This window comes from Melospiza melodia, chromosome Z (assembly GCF_035770615.1).
Source record: "Melospiza melodia melodia isolate bMelMel2 chromosome Z, bMelMel2.pri, whole genome shotgun sequence".
Taxonomy (NCBI): domain Eukaryota; kingdom Metazoa; phylum Chordata; class Aves; order Passeriformes; family Passerellidae; genus Melospiza; species Melospiza melodia.
Genome location: NC_086226.1, coordinates 30,136,165 through 30,152,992, shown reverse-complemented (window position 1 = coordinate 30,152,992; position 16,828 = coordinate 30,136,165). Strand labels below are relative to the sequence as shown.

At 35.1% G+C, this 16,828-nt stretch overlaps 1 protein-coding gene across 1 annotated transcript in view; it reads left to right on the top strand.

Moving 5' to 3' along the window:
* The window catches only part of HCN1 (hyperpolarization activated cyclic nucleotide gated potassium channel 1), a 194,691-nt gene that overhangs the window by 96,793 nt on the left and 81,070 nt on the right, over positions 1–16,828 (top strand). The window contains exon 3 of the mRNA XM_063180279.1: positions 5,658–5,819. Within this exon, the coding sequence (XP_063036349.1) occupies positions 5,658–5,819 (162 nt within the window). The remainder of the gene's footprint in view (positions 1–5,657; positions 5,820–16,828) is intronic.

The window sequence follows — 16,828 nt, the reverse complement described above, 5'->3', positions numbered from 1 at the left end:
ATAAATATTGCAGAACTTAAATATGGTAAATAAATATTGCTTTCTGGTTATATGTGACCTTTCAAGTCTTGCCTAAATAGTCCTTCAGCAAAGTAGTTCTATTAATGCTTTCAGGTTTAACCTGTCACATTTCTATTCTGTTGTTATGTTCTTTTTGATCAGCAGATGCTGGCTTCTATTTGTACATTTCCTTGAATTGGAATAAATGGGACTCCTATTATAAAACCTAATGTCAGACTGACTCCATCTAGAAAGTAACAAATTTTAAAGGTCACATAAAATAGGCCATTCTCAGCTCTTTTTTTTCTGAATATGTTTGATTAAAAATAGTTTGCTCTGTTTATGAAATCACTGGTGTTTTCCCTTCAGGGCCAGCTCAAGCAGAAGCAGATCTTTGCATTTGTCATCAGCTTAAGGTCACAAATACAATTGGATTAAATAATGCTGTATACCTTTTCCCACTACTGAATTATCAATGATAAATTATTTATCATAAAATTAAGCACACATATCAGGAGTCAGTTGAGTGTAAAATGTTACCCTGAGGGCATAGCCAGGAATTTCAATCAATGCGTGTTTACATCTGCTTGTGCAGATGTATTTCCAGTGTAGAGTGTGATAACCTGCAGTTCTCAAAGAAACTGGCTTTGGTAGGAGTTGAATCAGACCTGTGGTATCCCAAGTGATATTTATGAAGAATATCTTAGAATATCTTTTGAAGTTGATTTGTCAAATATGAAATAGATAAAGGAAAAAAGCCATGGCTGCCTTTCGTGGTTTAAAGAAGATTGAGAGATGAATGCGCAAAAAGAGGCATTGTGCTCTCCCTTTTATATTATTTTATTTCTGGGGAAGCTTTGTTGCAGCTGCTATCTTAAAAGTAAACATTCAGCTCAAATAGGAGAATTCAGATCCTACTGTTTATAATCTCTGTTTAGTTGGTGCTCTGAGGGATAAAACTAATAATTTTGGGCTGACCCAGAAACAGAATCCAAAAAACCCTTGTCACTTTCATAGCTGTTATTTTGCCCTGCAGTCTAGCTTGGAGTTTCACTGCTGGAAGTACAGCTTTCAGCATGCCTTCCAGAGCTGCACATGAGCAGCTCTCCCTTTTTCCCCACTGCGGCTGTTTAGGATTGCAGACTCCTCAGGTCTCCTGGTGCAAGTGCCATTTCATATTGCCCCCGGTGGGTTGCAGGTCTCCATTTGAAGGCTAAACCTGAGATAGCTTTGTGGTGCTAAGCACCTTTAGTACTTCTGAGAAGTAGAAGAGGTATCTGCATTAACTCAATGACATGAGATTTGAATACATTTCTTTTTCTAGGAGATTCCATAGTTTTTTTCTTCATTTAATCAGAATTAAATTCTGATGATTTATAAAAATTAATTTTTAGATAAACTGAACCTATAAATCAAAGACAGTGGAATAACTATCTCTGAAAGTGTTCAAGAAATGACCGGATAAGGCACTTAGTGCCATGGACTAGTTGGTAGGGTAGTGTTCAGGCAGAAGTTAGACTTGCTGATCTTGGAGGTCTTTTCCATCTTTTTCATGGTTCTATGATTGTGTGATTCTGAACTGAACTAAAAATCACAACTAAACAAATACTACATCCCAATTATCAGAATGCAGAAGAGGTAACCTGTGCATGACCGACAGCAGTTCTACAGCTTTTGTGTTCGCTTGGTTAAACAATACGTGTGCTATTAATTTAATATGACAGCCCTAAAATGCAATTAAGCATATGGGCTGGTAAGACTGGAAAGGTTTTTCCATCTCAGGCTCAAAAATCAAAGTTAGCAGGACCAATTTTATATATACACTCCATTACAAATGTGAGGAAGGAGTAGTCTGCTTTCTGCTTCTTATGTGGGAATAAAAATGGTCATTAATAAAGTGTGAGTGAAAACTGAGATAAAACATGTGAAGTCTGACTTCTTTAGCAATTTCTTATTCTTATTATTTGGCAATATTGTGCCAAAAGACTGGAAACTGTTAATCTGTGGCTTCTTTTCAGCCATTGTCCTAGGCATTGTCAGTTATTCAGGAAAAAAAGGTTTCCAGGCTATTGATAAAATCCTGTAAAATTAATCAAGGAAGAAATTATGAGTTAATAGAAGTGAGTTCACAGGCTAGATTTTTTAAATTTTCAAGTATTTGGAAACTATGAAAAATGACAGTGCTATAGCCAAATGCATACAGAAAAACATAACAAAAACTGAAATGAAGTTGAGTAGTAATTAAAAAGGAGAAATATTTATGAAGCTTTTCCTATTATATGAAACAAAACTGTGGGAGCAGTTAGTTGTTAGGAGGATTTTAACTTTTTCTCATGAGCAGTAATCCTAAGTAATTCTAGAAGTTTTTTTAGAAATATGTCATCCAAAATTTACTGTCTTTCTAGTTAAACTAAATATTTAGGTATGAAATTAGGAATCTAAATAAAGTGGCCAGATTTTCAAATGGATTTTGCAGTTGTAATTTCCTCTTATTTGCGTGGCATTTTTGCATGGTAAATGTTTAATGATATCCAAGCATTTATATTAACTACATGAGTGAAGGGCTTAGGAGCTTAACTTTAATTGTGTGCAAATGCTTGAATTATTTTTGTTATGAATAGTATCTTGTTAAAAAAACTTGTTGAAATAGAGAGATTTCAGCACACATCTGTTCTGCAAAATCAAGGTAAACTGATTCGTGGTCTTCTTGTATTTCTTTCTATCCCACTGGAAGACCAGCTGATGGGCAAGCCACCATTTCCTCAAATGAATGGCATTACTATTCTGTCCTCCAGTTTATCTCTGAGAAAACTGCACGCCACATATCTCCTGGTAGTCTTAATGAGGTTTATCTCATTAATACGAGAATTGTAATTTGTGATTACCAAAAAAATGCTATAAAAATCTGGTTTCTTCTACTCCTCCTCCATGCTTCATGGTATCACAATCAATTCCTGAATGGAAGAACATTAAACATGCAGTATGTGACTTCAGTCCACAGGGTATTTTGGCTATAGTCTAAAAAAAATCAACACATCCCACCCCTCCCACCCCTTAAGTGTAAATATGTCAATACAATACTACAAGCAAACATTATTGTTTACATTGAACAATGTATGCTTGCAGTATTTAAATATTTTTTCCAATGAAAGACACATTTCCATAAGTTCCTTTTTGAAGAAAAACTGTCAGATACTATTTACTGCAGAGTGGGTATGCAAAGATTTTTTTAAATGTTTTTCCAACACTTGCTTAAGGTTTTTCTGTTGGAGTAATTTTTTTAGCACAGAGGCATCACAGTTGTTAGGATAGACTACAGAAATATTAGGCTATAATAGGCAAAAGATAAGCAATAAAGGAATGGTATATTTGAAATGCTGATAAAATATTACCATGTTATGCAGTCTAGACAATATCCTGGATATGTTCAAGCATTTTCAACATTTTAACACTAAGCTTCACAGAAGCTACTTCTGGAGCAAAGTTTCAGAAATGATGGAGGTTTGCAGTGTTGTACACAGACTGTTGGCAGTCATTTCCTTTGATGGATTTGGGTTCATACAACATTTCCAACCTTTTAGCATTCTTGCAGTATGTGGCCATTTTGGCAGAGGCATGCTAATAATGCAAAGACTTTGAAGAAAACAGTGACAAGATAAGACAGTCCTGGAAGAGCCCAAACACAGCAGCGCAGTTCCTAAGCCCATAGATGCAGAGTCAGGATGAGGATGCAGAGCCTTGGGTATATATGATTGCTGGGTTTTGAACTCTGGAGAGTTTTGGCAATCAGGTTTTTCCCTGGGTCTCTTACTGCAAAGCCTAATGGAAAACTTGAGGGAAAAAGTTCCAACACTTTTCATGTGATCAGGGATTACCTGCTCTTTGCAGTTGTAGTATAAGGAACCATGTTGACAAAGTACAACCCAAATGAGAGCTGGTGTTCCAAACCAGTAGAAATCCTTGCTATTTTTTCCAGTTCTTCAAAATAAAATGATTTCTGTGCACACATCCACTATTTTGGTTCGTAACAGCTACTGAAACTGAAGCTATTGAAATGGCTGTAACACAAATCCATTGCTTAGCAAGAAAAATGCATAATAGTGACTATTTCCATTTCCTACTCCTAAATATCAGTTTTATCTTCTCAATTTTGACAGCAGCTAGATGGTATTTGGATTTATGTTACCAGCCTCTATTTCCAATGGTTGTTGAACTGAAATTTGGAATGCATTCTCTTTAAACCCTCTAGACTGAAAAACATGTTTTGTGCATAGTGTTAGTGTCTGAAGTATGTTTCTAATATGCAGGTTTTGCATTTTGGGACTCGGAATATAAACTGCCATTTTCAAACAACGACCAACTCCCATGAACAGAAAGTGAAAGACGCCGCAATGTGCTCTCCATATTTGTACTTGCACTCATTTGCAATATGGATACTTTACCTCTGCTTTTAGTTTAGATATGTAAAATTTAGGACACAGACTTTCCCTCTGTTATGTATGATTTTTATTTTATTTAAATATGCAAAATTTCATGAACCAATATGCCCATATATCTCTAGCCATCTGATGTTTTCAGTCCTAAATCCTCTGGTTTCTATGTCTAGTCACACTACTAAACAGTATTTTATACTTAAAGTTCTATGCAACACCAACTTCACATTCTTTAGTTTCTAAATATAACTCCTGATAATTATGCATATTACAATGTCATATATTTATCTTTAGTTGGTTGACTTGTGTAAGAAGTATGAAATATGTCTGTATTTATAGATTGGAAGTACATTAAAACCAGTACAGCAGAGCAATGCTAAATGCATTTTTTCATACTATATCAACAGCTGACTAGTGCTCTTTATGCAAATTCTGTCCATGACAATTCTGTCCATTTGCCCATGACAAACTTAAAAGTGTCTCTGTTGTTTTTGAGAATTTCACGTGTGATTTACTGTAAGACACTTTTCAGATGTAAATGGTTTGTGTCGAAAGAACAGAGGAACACATTGAAATCCAACTTACTTTATTAAATTGATATGAATTTATCTACTACAGTAGCCTATGCAGTAGCCATGGGATTATCAGCATTTTAGGGAAATGCTAATTATTAAGAGCTATCAGCTACCTTTTTGTCATTTTTGATTGATGACTGGTATATACAAATTGGATTAAAAGTATAAAAGTAGAAGACAAAAAATGTAATTCTTCACTCAGAATTTTGTGCGTTTTAGAAGGTAATAAATGCAAAAATGAATCTTCTGAAGGGATCATTAAATCTCCCAAAACTTCTGGGTATTTAGATACCAAACTCATAGGTGAGTAATGTTATCACTAGCTTTATGAGGTATTTTTTAATTTGTGAGTCTTGCTTCAATTGAAAGGAGGAGGAGGTTTTTAGAAAACATTTTAGTGGGTGACTTCTATCCAATATATGCCTTTTTCAGGAGCTTACATAACACTGGCATGCAGCCAAGAGTCAGGTGTGTCAGTATGGTTCTCTGCTAAAATTAATGTGCTCAAATTAATGATCCTGCCTTAGAAACCTCACCTTTTTTAGAAGTTCAGGATGATACTTCTTTTCGTTTAAGCTGCCTGATGAGAATTACATGAGTTTGATTTCTGATTTGCAACATGTACATCACCTGTAATTTTTGTCTGCAGATTTTCCACATGACATACGATCTGGCCAGTGCAGTGGTGAGAATCTTTAATCTGATTGGAATGATGCTCCTGCTGTGCCACTGGGATGGTTGTCTACAGTTTTTAGTACCATTACTTCAGGATTTCCCACCAGATTGCTGGGTGTCCCTAAACGGTATGGTTGTAAGTATTGTTCATTTTTCATTGTGCTTTCTAAACATTATTTTCCTAAACAGTTAGCTTCAGAATTTAGTGTAAAAACACATGCCTAGTAATATGCTGCCCTGCAATTTATTCAAGGTTACTTTCATATTTTCTTGGCTCACTTGCTAATGAACTAAAGTTTGTTTTGTAGTCCTCATGGTCAATAAAATGATATTGATTCACTGTCAGTAAGTGAGCCAGAAAATACTTTAAGTTTTAAAGTCATCCTAGTTTATTAACCCTTATTCCCTAAAAAAAATAAATAGAAATATGGAAACACTCAGTTCATCACTGCTTTCAGTTTAGGCCGTAGTTTCACAATGCTACTGAAGGTAGATTATTGGCATTAGTTTCATGTAATGTTATCCTCAGTTTGTAAACTTCTGAGTTGTGTAATGATCCATTGTTTCAAACACGCAGATCAAGATTTTTATAAGTAAAATAAGATAAATAGAGTCAGTTGTAGGATAGTTTTCTGTGTGGGAACAGAATGTTCAAGGACAGAATGTGACTGTGCGTTATTTATAAGGATGGGTAATGACTTTCTATTTAAAGGACAATGGATGTGAAAAATACTTTTTTTTTTTTAATCAAGTCAGATAATTTGGCAGTGTACAAAACATTTTTATAGGAGCTACAGTGAAATTGTTGGAATGGGTCTAAAGCCAAAACAAAAAGCCCCAAGCAGCTCTCTCATTGGTGATCTGAAAGTACGTGTCTCTCCAATTTTTGCAATCTAAGGAACCATAAACCATGACCTTTATTGTAGATGGGCATCTTGCTCAGTGTAACATATTCCTACTGTAGAACCACAACAATATTTGTTCCTTTAGGGACATGATACTGCACATTAATGTGGGAGCTCCTTGACTAAGCCTGTCAGTCATACAGATAAGTATTTGCAGTCATCAGGCAACATCTTTAATGATAACCAGCATGTTTGCTGACACCTCATTGTGCCCGCTTTTCTAAAAAAATACTGACATGTCTTCAAAAATGGGATTGCTACAATAAAAGTAGGTCACCATAGTGCTGACTGGCACATCTTTCCATTCTGCTGTATTCTGTGTTCTGCTTTCTAACATCCTCCATTCATGTTTACAAAGCATAAATTTTCTACCAGCTTTTTTAAAGATCTGGATGAAATCATGCTAACGAATGAAAGGAAGTCTTGGATTACACTTAATTGAAGTATTTAACTTTTAGAAAACACTAAACTTTTAAATTCTCTCTGCTCCTTAAGAGCTACATTCAGTCTTAAGAAAGCTGTACACATTATGCCCATGCTCAGACCCTTTTTTCTATCTACCCACATTCAGGGCTTTTTTTATGGAAACAATATTCTCTCTCTACTGTCCACATAAACTTGGAAAGATCCTTTCTGAAATTTGCAGCACTAAATTTTTTTTTATCAGCAACTGAATTTGTTGTTTATGTTGAATGGACATTGGGGAGAAATTTGAATATAAAGTTCACAGCATAGACAGTCTTTTAGGCCAGAGGCAAGAGAAAGAGAGGTGGGATGCCAGCCTGGAATCAGGAGCATATTTAAGACCACTCTTAGGGAAAACATATTGACCTTTCCACATGTGTCATGGTGTTACAAGACATTTCCTAGTTGTTTTCCAGGCTCTGGGGATGAATTCTTTAACACTAAAAAAAGACAATGAAGCTGTCATGGGATATCAGTCCTCTAAAATGATAGTGGAAACAGGAGGAGGATGATGATGATGATGATGATGATGGTTATCTGCTTTTCTGGTGCGTTCAGAATGTAACTGACAGGGAATTTGTTTGAAAGGGTTTCACATTCCTGATACTGCAAGAGCTTTGGCAAGAGGGGAAACTTTACACTCCTGGTATACTGTAAAATATCAAAATTTAATGTACTCTGAATTTTAACTTTTGATACTGAAATGAATGCACCTGATAGTGGGGTTTGGATGCTAAGTAAAATTTTAAACTCATTAATTGTGGTCACTGGCTTGAAGACTTATTTAAACCAATGTGAGCTCAGCCAGAAAAAAGTCAGTTTTTCCAAAATGTAAGTCAGTGGCAAGTCAAAGCTTTTGCAGATAATCTGTTAATAAAGGAAGTAAGGAAGTCGGAAGGATGACATGGTGTCTCCTCAGCTGACACAACCCAGCCTACTCTTCCAGTCCATAGCTCCATTCTGTCTTGCACATTAGTTGCTTCAGGCGGCAGACTGAAAGAACTTTTAACAGCCTTGTCTTGAAAGCTGTTTCATCTGTCTGAACTGATACACGAAAGTATCCAAATGCCTAAGGCATGCTCATGGTTTTAATTTATAAATACTGTAAAGGGAAATAATGTAGATTAAATTTAATGTCACAGAGAAATAGGAAAATGAGCCCAGGTTGCAGGTTGCTTGCTACCTTTTTGAACAATGTGACTGAATGAAATTAAAACAAAACAAATTAGTTGGATTTTTGTCTTTGAAAGGTTACAAAAACCTCATAGTGCAACACAAAGGAGACGATAAAATTGAAAGCCCTCTCTGAAAAAGGGTTAAGATCACCCCTGGTTAACACTGTACCAACCTAGACCTAAGTAGTTCAACAAAATGTTCAGATCACATTGCTATACTCTCTGCCATGATAATAATTATAAGCCCATATTGTATCTGTACTCTCAGCTTGAACCTCTTGGCAGTTCCTAACCTAGGCCCTCATCTTGCAATAAAATGACTGCCAGAGCTGACATCTTCCAGAATATCAGTGTACTGGGCATTAAAAATAAGAACATTGGTAAATATAATATGAAAGTAAGTAGCAGCTGTTTCCCCCTCCATGTCCCCCCACTTTAAGTCACATTCCAGCCCATCCATTACAGACAAAATAAGAATAAATTACTTGTAGGAGGGAATATAGCTCTTTGATGTCATTTTAGTTTTTTTAAACACTAGGCTTTTTTAATTCCTAAAGAAGGTCTTTTCTGAAGAAGTTTCACAGACTTTCTTAATGATGCTGCCTAATTTCTCCTTGGTTCAGAAAGCCTATTATCTGCAGCTCCCTGTGTGATTTATCCTCAGCTTTCTGATCTGCATTGCTTTAGACTAGTGTCCTTCCATAATGACTCATAGACTAAACATTTTTGTCATGCCTCAGAGTTTGAGGCAGTAGTTCCTTAAAAAATTAAGACTAAAACTTTCATATACACCCAAAACACTAGGTACACACAAAACCAGAAAAGCACAGTGGTCCTCTGCTATAGTCAGTCTATGCAAACCAAGATTCTGCATTCAGTTTCAGGTGCAGTAATTGCAAAACCAGTGTGTGGGTCCCAGGTGATGAACTCACCCAGTCATGTCTTATATGGGGAGGGTTTCTAGGCAAGTACAGATGAGAGATGACACTTTTGCCTCTGATGCCATCTGGCTATCTAAACATCAGAGCCTGTAATAAAGCATACCTTGCAGCAGATCATTACTAACAATATCTGAAGATTCCCAACCTATATGTTCCTGTCTGTATTTGCAATAATTAGTCATATGGTTAGGAAAACATATGGTCCCTTAAGCAAGGCATTTACCTGGGCTTTACAGATCTTTTTATTTATAATGTTCCCTTCGTGAAATAAAAGCATAGTGGAGAATTTAACTGGAATGGTGAATTTTTTAAAAGCCAAAAGAGACTGTGAAGCTTTTGGAATGCCTTACTTTTCTGGCATTTCCCCTGGCAGTCAGCCAATGTTTGCTCAGCAAGAGCCCTTCAGGTACTCTGATTTATTTTGTTTTGTCTTTTCCTTTCTGTCCTTGCAGTTGGATTGTTTACAGCTCTTGGGGTGTTCTAGGATGAATTTAGTAACCTGGGATTTTGCATTGTATTGATGCCCATTTGTGTCTCATAACTTCCTCAGGGGCGATAGAAATCAGACCTTCTTCATCTCTGATGGTATCAGCATTGCTAGTAAAAGAATTTGTGAATTTCTGCTGTAGAATCTGGAAGTCTCTCTCATTATAAAATGAATTTCTTAAATTAATATTTGATAGGGAAATTCAGAAAGGCGGGAGATGGTTAGGATTTATAATGCCCTAAGAACTATGCTAACATACATGTAATATATAAAAAAGCTATTTAGTATACTACCCAAAACTATAATTTTAAATATCGACATTTCTTACGTATGAGCACCATTTTCAATTACACAATTACTTTTTTTTTTCCAGTAAGATCTCTGCTTTACTTATTGGAGCTCAAGGATTTCATTATAGTTATTTTGATATGTTATTCTTCATTGGTTTTGTCCTTTTTGATAATACACCAGCTTAGCACTTTCTTCCCTATAGTTGGCAATTAGGGAAGCTAATTTTCTCATGAGATTTTTCTGCATTTGATCATTATGTGATAATCATAATTTAGAGCTTCACAAATGTTTCTGAGTACATTTTAATCTTATATTGGGTACTTTAAAAATATGGACCATATGGGAATCACCTGATTCCTAGAGGTTCCAAGGATTTGATGCGGTATACTATTATTCTAATGTACTTTTTACTCATATATTTATATTAATGTGTGTCCATTTAGTTAGTGAAGTGCATCTTGGAACAGATAAAAGTGTGAAATTACAAATCAGAGATAGGCTGGGATCAAAATTAGTGGAATTGCTCAAGTCAGATACTCTGTTTACAACACAGTTTGAAAATGCAGTCGTATCAGTAACAAAAATATGTAACTGACATCCTTAGGACTGAGACACACAGGTTTTTTAATCTACAGTGTGTAATTATATTTCTGTGTGCAGCTGTTGGGAATTCAGTTGCTCGTCTGTCCTGCCTCAGCACTGACCTATTCACTGAGGTCAGTCGGCTTCCTCCTGCATTAAGATGATGAAGTAATGACCTGTTTCACTGGTCTGGCGTGAAGTGATAGGCCTAAAAATATATTAGCTCAGGAAAATACATTAATTTGTGTGGTTTTTCCATAACAGAAAGTGCAGAGGAAAAATCTATGGCTGTGCAGTGCTAAATGACAAGGTAGGTTTAATGCAGACTGAGGACATGCATTAACTGCGATACCAAAATTTTATGCCAAGCTAGTGGGGACTAGAGAAATAGGGTATCTGAGGACACTGTTGATTTAACGCAGTGTGTCGTGATCAATGAAGGGGAAAACAAATCAGGTTCTCATTTTTACTACAACTGCTGAGAATCTAGGAAGCCCACATAGGTTTTCATTTATGCTTTATTCTGTTCTTTGACAGGTTAGTAGTTAGTCTGCTTTTGCAGGCCTAGAATGGCAAGTAGTAATAATTTTAATAATTTTTCTTTCCAAACTCCTTGTTTCCTTCCAACCTCTTTGGTGTAATATTCTGTACATTTTCTGATGTCTCATATACTTTAGACTGTGTTTCTGACATTAGATTTCTGATGTGCTTAGATAAAACAGTTATTAGATTTCCCCAGCCTTACAGTTACTAAGAATGCTTTTTTTCCCTGTATATTATTTCTGCCATTAATGTCTTCTCAGATTATAAATGTTACTTTATTGTCTTAAGGCCATGAGCTAATTCAGATGTAAAACCATAAGAACAGAAAAATAAAGGTACAAAATCAATTACAGGGAGGTTTAAAACTTTTTAGAAGTTTAAAAATAGGGAAAGTTATACTTTAATATCTGGATTATAACTTCCTCAAAAGGGAGAATAGTCATTCAGAGAAGGTGTTCCCAGCTGTAATCACAGAACTCCACCAACTGTGAGAACTGTTCAGCGTTGCAAACAGCTATATTGTCATAAGCCCTGCCGCTTTACCTTACTCTCACTAAAATGCTTAAAACTAATGCTCTAGTATTGGTGTAATTATTTAATGCTGCTGGTTTTAGTAGATATTAGTGCCTAATGGAAGGATCTAAATTAGGACAGGTTTGTAAGTGTTGATTGTAGCACTCTGTTGCTGATGTGATAATAGGTGCTAAAGAGGATGACTTCTCTAATGAATTAGTTGGCTGCCTTGCATGCTTCTGTTTCTTTCTGATAGAAAGCTGGTCTTCCCTACATGGGATGAGAATAATGAAACAATCATTTAGAGGGAGCATAGAAAAGCAAGTTGATACACTTAAAAGATTCTAACTTATTTCCATGGTTTTTCTGTGTTTTCGAAAGAGCTAGTAGAAATATGTCAAGGAGCAGATACAAGGAAGAACTTGCTTTATTTGTCATCAAAATTTGGCTTCCACGTTTCTCTCTCAAGAATCAACACAACTCATAAATGCTAATGCTGAAGTATATTGTGAAGGGATTTCTGGTAACTGTAAACTACAAAATATTTTATGTAAGCCTTACACCTGAAAGAATAGAAGAAATTGCATATAAAATTGTAAAGTCTTCTGTTGTGTTTGATAGACATTCAAGGGAAAAATAACAGACTTCATAAAGTGTGTGCTAAGCCATTTCTTTAGTAAAAAATGTGAACTATAGTAAAAACATAAATTGGACCTATCATGTTTTAGGACGTTGTATCCCACATTTACCCTGGAGTAAATATTCAGGAGGTGTTATAAGCACCACATGGCTAAAAGCAGATTCTCTGTTGTAGAAGAGAGTGTTCCTTTTGTTCTGGGGGATCTGGATCAGTCTGTTTTGCTCTGTAAATTTAAAATGTTTATCTGCATGTAGTTGTACTCTGGATTGAACTGGAATATAAATGTGAAAAAATTACTTTGAAGCAGATTTCCCTGGGTGGCCTTTTCTCTTGTGATTGGAGTATCCAAAAACTGAACTCTTGGAATATTTATGCCAGACCAGGTTTCCTAGAATAAACCCAGTTTAGACATATCCAGATGAATACCATTCCTCTACGGCTGTTCTTCAGCAAATCTTCCCCTTTTTCATTGCAAACCTTAATGAAAATGCACAGCCTAATTGATGATCCATATGATTTAAGACTGTACAAAAATGTGGCTTGCACAAGGTCCATATTTTTGTCAAAGGGTCATTATCAGAATCAGATTTTCTCAACAGCACTGATTTTACTGCTTTTACCTGATGGGTTTTTCCATATCAAATTTGAATTTTCTACACATCACACATTCAACATCTGACTCATTCTAATATTTAAAATGCATCTGGAGAGAAGTCTCTACTGGGATGCAATTAGACATGAAAAAGTGGCCATCTGAAATTGCACATTTAGAATGCTTACATTTCACATTGGAAAAAAATCAAAGCAAGATACTTTGTTCTGATTCACATAATTTAAAACCAAGTCACTCTGATACATGAGAAACTTGAGATATAGGTCTGTGGCTACCAGACCTATGTCAATAGTCTGTAGGATCTGTAATCTAGAATCCGAAAATCCCAAATGAAGAAAAGAGGGGCTTATAATATTTCTTTTTAAAATCTGGTTATTTATGAACTTCTCTCTCCAAGGAAATTTTAATATTTCATATTTTCACTTTAATTTGAATTTGAATGAACCTAAAAGCTTCCCTATAAAACTGAAGGTCTCAATTTACATTCATTTCTGGTTACCGAAACATAAGGAAAAGTAGGAAATACATAACATGATATTTTTTTCCATTTGTTTTAGCCTACTAATTTTCCTTCATGTCTGAAATGGTTTTGCCCATACTGTTTATACATATAAACCAGGGATGTGCACAGTTTATTTGGGTGTGAACTGCAGGTACTTTGTCTCTTTTAAAAATATAGGACAATTTTCTTTAAGATTGCTGTCATACATCTGTTTCCTGCTCTTCCTGCTTTCTGCACAGTATAGTCATTTGAGCATATTCAACCTCAACTAATTCAAATAGACACCTAAAACTTTCAGAAAATTGAGTCTAATAGAAATTATGGACAAGATATTACATACAAGAATCTTTATATTTCCTGAAATATACAGCATCTTATTTATTATGTTTATTTATTAATTTTGTTGCTAATGAGTAAATTTTTCATATCTTCTAGATGTATGTACAGATGTTTACATATTATTTGTAAGAGCAAGCAATGAATACTTTTAGTATCAGTAGCTTAAAATACTGAATGCCCTTTATATATATTTTGCTTTCTTTCTCCTACCTTGTTTTTTATATTTGTTCATTTATGCTTTAACAGATATTATTAACAACATAAGGAAAAGAACCAAGCCCTATGGTGAGACTTTCTCTGGCAATGTGCCATGTTTAATAATTTTCACTGGGTTTCTTTTCCTCATGTGAGGGGAAAAGCAATGTTATCATAAAAAATTTATTAGTATTTCTCAAAATAATCTTGCATAAATAATGTACTCAGCTATCTAATTTAGGTGCAAAAGTAAAACCTTTTCCACTCAAATAAAAAAAAAAAAAAAAACATTATTGACATTGACCTAAACTCTTCTCTTTGTTTTGAATCACTATTGTTTATTATGAAATAATCATGACAGTGTCCTGCGAAGTGGAGTGGAGCAGAGAGAGATACACACTATGATGCCTTGCTTAATAAGACAATATTCCCTGTATTTTGGGGTACTGCTAACATGAGAGGGTTGCTTTGAAACAACCTCTTAGAAAGCCAGCAGTTGGCATTTGAATGAGATAAGAAAACAATCCCCATATTCTTCACCAATGACTCATGCTCCCTTTCTAATCCATCACATTCATCATTTTAGTGACTGCGCTTGATCTTTTATATTCGGAAGACGATAAAGTTAGCTTGCAATTGAGGGTAGCACTTTGACAATAGTACATACAGTCAAAACAGGATTATCTACATTGTATAGATAGGGAGAGAATTAACATGACTGGTTTTGAACAGCTGTCTACTTAGGAGTGATGTTTTCAAGTGGAGTGCACTCAGACTGCTAGTTCAGTTTTACAAAGAGTAATTGGGTACTGCTCAGGAATAAAGGCAGTGTACCACTCATTTGTCACTCTTTGCAGTAGCATGTCATACCCCTCTCCTTATCTCTAATAATGAAAGACTTAAATTTTTTCTCTTAGATACAGCTAGAAAAGTTATGGCAAACCTAAACTCAACTAAATGTTGCTAAAACTATGTTGACAGAAGAATATTTGAGGAAGTTTCCTGTCTATTTTAATAGCTTTTTCCGGGTGTTCAGAAATTAAGTTTATCATCCTTGATAAAAGCCTTTGCTGGGAGCAAAATGAAACTAAGATTTGTGCGATAAGAAAATGCAAGAGCTCACCTTGGAAATGTACATTTTGGAGAATGGGTAGGCATGCTACATTTCCAGTAAGTAAGGACAGATTTGACCCTGGAATTTGTTGGACCTATGCAGATGTCTCTATATGAGCTCTCATAGGCCATGTCATTCACCTAAATGCTGCCTATCCTTTACCACCATCTCTCTATATGAAACACAGATGCAATACAGACTATTTAAATGTGCTTTTACCTTCTTGTTACTCTCTAACACTGACTATCATGGCTTTACTCTTGCAGCTCATGGCTTTACTCTTGCAGCTAGACCGTCCTGCTGCTATATACACTTTTGTGCATATAAAACTTGAGATGAATGAGTTAATTAATTTTTGAGTTGTATGAATAAACAAGGATGAGGTTCCCTTACATTTTTGTGTTCTGTATCTTGGCAAAGAAGCTGTTTATGCAAACATATAAATGCTGAGAGAAAGTGCCTTTAGATTTAATAGTGTATTGCTCCTAAGTAAACATGCTTTGCAGATCAATAAAATATACTAAACCTAAGCCACTCTTCTTGCATTTTTGTGAAGGAAACCCTCCCACACACACAGAGTGACGTGGGGAGCAGAAAGAAGGAATGCGACAGTTTAAATAGAAATAGAACATCTGAGGTAGAAGTTGGGTTTTTTCTAAGCGTGAGCCAGTGCATTCAACCATTGCAACATGATTTGAGGAAACATAAAGTTGGCATGTGTACAGATAAATAAAAGATGAAGGGTTTCTAGGCTTTAAAAAAAGATTGTTGTTTTTACTCTTTTGCTTTTAAAATCCTTCAGACTTCGTATAAGAAAGTGCTCGCTACTTACCCACACAGTAAATACATAGACATCTGCCCAGAAACTATCTAGAACATACTCTAAAAACTTTCTCATTAATAATGTTAAAGACAGAAAAATGCCATTTAAATGCCATATTCACTTACAGTGGTAACATTGAATGCAAAATCTGAATTAGAAGATATGGTATCAAAAACACACCCAAATGCATTATAACGTGTGTTTCTAATCAATAATGACTCTCTATTTTATTTTAAACGATAGAAAAAAAAAAAGCATGGTACTTTGCTGTTTTGAAGAATAAAAGCTGCCTTGATGTATATCCTCTGATGACCTTCCCTCCACTGAGTGACCTTGTTCTTTTTCGCAGTTTTAACTATAAAGGTTGGATTTGAAAAATACTTTAGTATATTTTATTTTTTAACACAAATTTTGGGATTTTTTATGTAAATTTCAGAAGGAAGAAATAGCCATGTGATCTGAAATTAGATTCAGAGATTAGATTCAAGACCATTTGAAACCTGATTTAAAAGAAACTTCACTCTGTAATGTTTACAAGGGAGTTACAAACTGTTTTTATCTGTAACTCAGCTTAAACTTGTCTGCCCTATGTGCTTGGAGGATGCAAATCATGGTTGTTATAAAAACAAATGATTATTGTTTGTCACTGTTCAGAGTGAGTGCCATGTATGTGCAGAGTGCTGTGGTTTGCTAAATTTATTAAAAGATTCAAACATTGCTGTGGTATTGGTTTCAAGACAATTTTAACTGAGCCTATCTGAAGTGAGTGGTTCTATTACTTTGTTTTGACAAACTAAGTAAAAAAAAAAGGCTATTCTTTTGATTCTACTTAACATTAAATAGATACGCTGTCAATTATCAGATTTTTAAAATCAATCTTGAAATGTAGCAGGTTCCCAGTTAACATGAAGGTTCTAGTTAAGAAAGGTTTCCAACCATTTGCATGTTAGATAATGCAATTTTTAGGTAAATATATGCCCTTTTCCTTAGAATCTGAGTCCTTTTAGATGTTTCCAG